Here is a 3,185-nt window from a genome sequence, read left to right on the forward strand (position 1 = left end):
ACGTGATGACGTATTTCCCTACGTGATGACGTATTTCCCTACGTATTTCCCTAGGTGATGATGTATTTCCCTACGTGATGACGTATTTCCCTACGTGATGATGTATTTCCCTACGTGATGACGTATTTCCCTACGTGATGACGTATTTCCCTACGTGATGACGTATTTCCCTACGTGATGACGTATTTCCCTACGTGATGATGTATTTCCCTACGTGATGACGTATTTCCCTACGTGATGACTTATTTCCCTACGTGATGACGTATTTCCCTACGTGATGATGTATTTCCCTACGTGATGACGTATTTCCCTACGTGATGACKTATTTCCCTACGTGATGACGTATTTCCCTACGTGATGACGTAATACATTCAAAATCGAACGGCTCTTTTTCAACGGCTCTATGAAACAAACGGCTCCCCAAGATCCAGATCCCTTCAAAGAGGCATTTATCCCATCTGTAGTGGTCAGGGCATTTGGTAAGGATGCCCCCTGAAAAAATGGTGGGTTCCAACAAACTTCTGTACAAAATGGATCTAGCTAAGTAACTTAGGAGATGGCCATCAAAATATCCAAATAACTCACAGAAAAACCTGCAGTGACGCAACGTGAGCAGAGGATTCTAACTATTCTAAAAGGATGGTGATCTTAAACCAACCTTTCTGCTATTAAACCCAGTTTAACATCAAGTTTACCTAAATGTTTTTTTCAGATGACGCACAGGAGCATAACAAGAAAGAACCAAAGCACCTGAGACCCCAAAACATCTCATTCATTAAATGACTCAGAAGAGATCAACATGAGTGTGCATCCTAACCTCTGATAGGAACATTTTTTCTATTTAAACCAAGCAACACAGGACAATTTGCAGGTCAAATACCAGAGAAATCACTTGGGTGGGTGGAACCTAATAACCCAACAAATCCTTCTTAATCATTTTAGAAATATTGGCACCGAGGACAAGAGAGGCACGTTGGAAAGTAGAGCTGTTCTTTTTTACCTGAAGCTTTGATCGCGTTTAACCGGCCTAATCAAAAACTGATCGTTCGCTCCTCTCTTCCCCATTACGTGTTCCAAAGCAACAATTATCCTTCCAAATAAATTACTCTTCAAAACGCTCTGAATCACAGCCTGAACAGCTACACTGGCCAATCTGAACAATAATATGATCAACAGCAGTATTTCATTCACAGAAAGCAAAAGCAGGGGGGGTACAAATACTAATTACCAAATCGTTCTCATCTGCTTTAAAAAAAATTWAAAAAACATATTTATGGATTTTAATTTTCATAACTGTCTTTACATACTTAATATTCCAACAGGAAACATTGGTGCATTTGCACATGAAACAAAGATAATGGCCAAGTCTGCAATCAAAGCAAACGATTACAATTGCATTGTAACTTTTATTGTTCGGCAGCTGAAAACGAGGACATGCTGGATCAAAAATAAGCAGAGGTGCACACACCATTCTGTGGAACCACGCGCTGTAATTTGAGCTGCAATTAACATAAATTACACATCAACAACAAAACAAATGTGGGAAAAAAAACATGTTGTGGGGGTGCGCACTTGAATCCTCTTTGGTTTTCTTGTCCTTTCGCGAGGTAATTATAAAAGAGAATTAAGGAGGATAGTGAGGGATGAGACAGCCTGTTTCAGAAGGTTCACTTTGTTAACAATATAAAAAGAAGTGGAAAAGTTGGAGGTAGTTATCGCACAAAAGTGTTCCTTTGTTCTCGAGGGTTAAAATAACACCAACCTAAGACACGAGCTGCAAAACAACTGCAGCTGCAAACAACTTGCACAGACTAAACGACTCAAAACTTTCCTGTGAAATGTCCAAAAAGAAGTAGACGGATTTACTTGTTGAGGAACTGCTCCAGACCCTGCCTCCGCTCCTCGATGAAAGAGTCATCAAATATGCCGTCATCGCCTCGAAACGGAAGCTGACGGAAGAAAGCTTTTCCTGGGAGAGGTGGAACGACCACCTAAGGAAACAAAGAATACACAGATTAGTTTTTTTTTAAGTAAATAAATCACTTTTTAATCAGAGCCGAAAATAATGAAACGCAAAAGTTAGGAATATATTAGAACATTTTTCGTGGCTAAAAACTACACTCCGGAAGCAATCTTCAACAGCTCAGAGGTCTAAAAGGCTCTTTCAGACACTTTTTTTCTTTAAATCTAAAACATGATAAATGTGGTCAGCATAATATGCTGATTTGATAAGTGCTCAGCAGCCTCTTTGTGTTGAATTCACTTTCAATGGCTCACCTTGCTTTCTCTCTCCAGCTCCGCTCTGAGCCACTCAAAGTCGCTGTACCGCCTTCGAACACAAGACTCCTTCAGCTTGAAGATCGGTAGATTGGTCTGAGGGAAAAAATAAGGCAGCAACTTATTCCATGTACCAAAACAACAGGTTTTGAACTGCTCTTGTACATATGGAATATATATATTTTTAAATGACCTAAAAAAAAACCTCTACATAGTTAGGAATGGATCAAAGTGAAGCACACCAAGCTCATTTATCAGTTTCTCGAACATACACATGTATACAAACTTAAAAAATAAAAACAAAGAAAAAAAAAATCACAGATCAAAGTGCGCTTGAGAAGAAGCAAGATAAAACAAATAGCTCATCTATTCCTGTCCCGCCTTAAAGCTCAAACGTGAACAATCGGATCTTTTGGGAACGTTTAAACAAAAATCTTTTCCAAAATCACATTTAGGTATTGTTTCATGAAAACTTAAGCTGGTTCATTTTTTAAAAATGGTACACTCACTATTTTACGGTACCACATTTATTTCATTGTAAAAAAATGTAACAAGACAGAAATGGCAAGAGTACAATTAAAAATAAATTGCATGTTTTGTCTAATAACTGTAAACAACTATGTTTTATCACCCGCTTCAGATGTTATCAGTCCATTAAATGGACGTTATCAGTGGTTATCAGTCCCATAGAATGGCTTCAGACTGTCCCGACTGTGCCCTAGTGCAGTGGTTCCCAAACCTTTTGTCTTCTGATCCACAAAATATTCATGGCAAAAACTTGTGACCCCAAATATTACTGGCCTGAGTACATGAACTTCGTTAATAACCCTAAAAAAACAGGCTTTTTGACAATCTAAACAGCTTATACACAAATATAAATTCAATTCAAATTCAACAATACTTTATTG

General features: G+C 38.3%; 1 protein-coding gene across 1 annotated transcript in view; it reads right to left on the reverse strand.

The window, feature by feature from the left end:
- The window catches only part of snx3 (sorting nexin 3), a 16,600-nt gene that overhangs the window by 2,386 nt on the left and 11,029 nt on the right, over positions 1–3,185 (reverse strand). Inside the window, exons 2-3 of the mRNA XM_014010013.1 lie at positions 2,278–2,373; positions 1,867–1,991 (exon numbers count right to left, since the gene is read on the reverse strand). Coding sequence (XP_013865467.1) covers positions 1,867–1,991; positions 2,278–2,373 — 221 coding nt within the window. The remainder of the gene's footprint in view (positions 1–1,866; positions 1,992–2,277; positions 2,374–3,185) is intronic.

Source organism: Austrofundulus limnaeus, unplaced genomic scaffold, assembly GCF_001266775.1.
Source record: "Austrofundulus limnaeus strain Quisiro unplaced genomic scaffold, Austrofundulus_limnaeus-1.0 Scaffold64, whole genome shotgun sequence".
NCBI classification, from domain to species: Eukaryota; Metazoa; Chordata; class Actinopteri; order Cyprinodontiformes; family Rivulidae; genus Austrofundulus; species Austrofundulus limnaeus.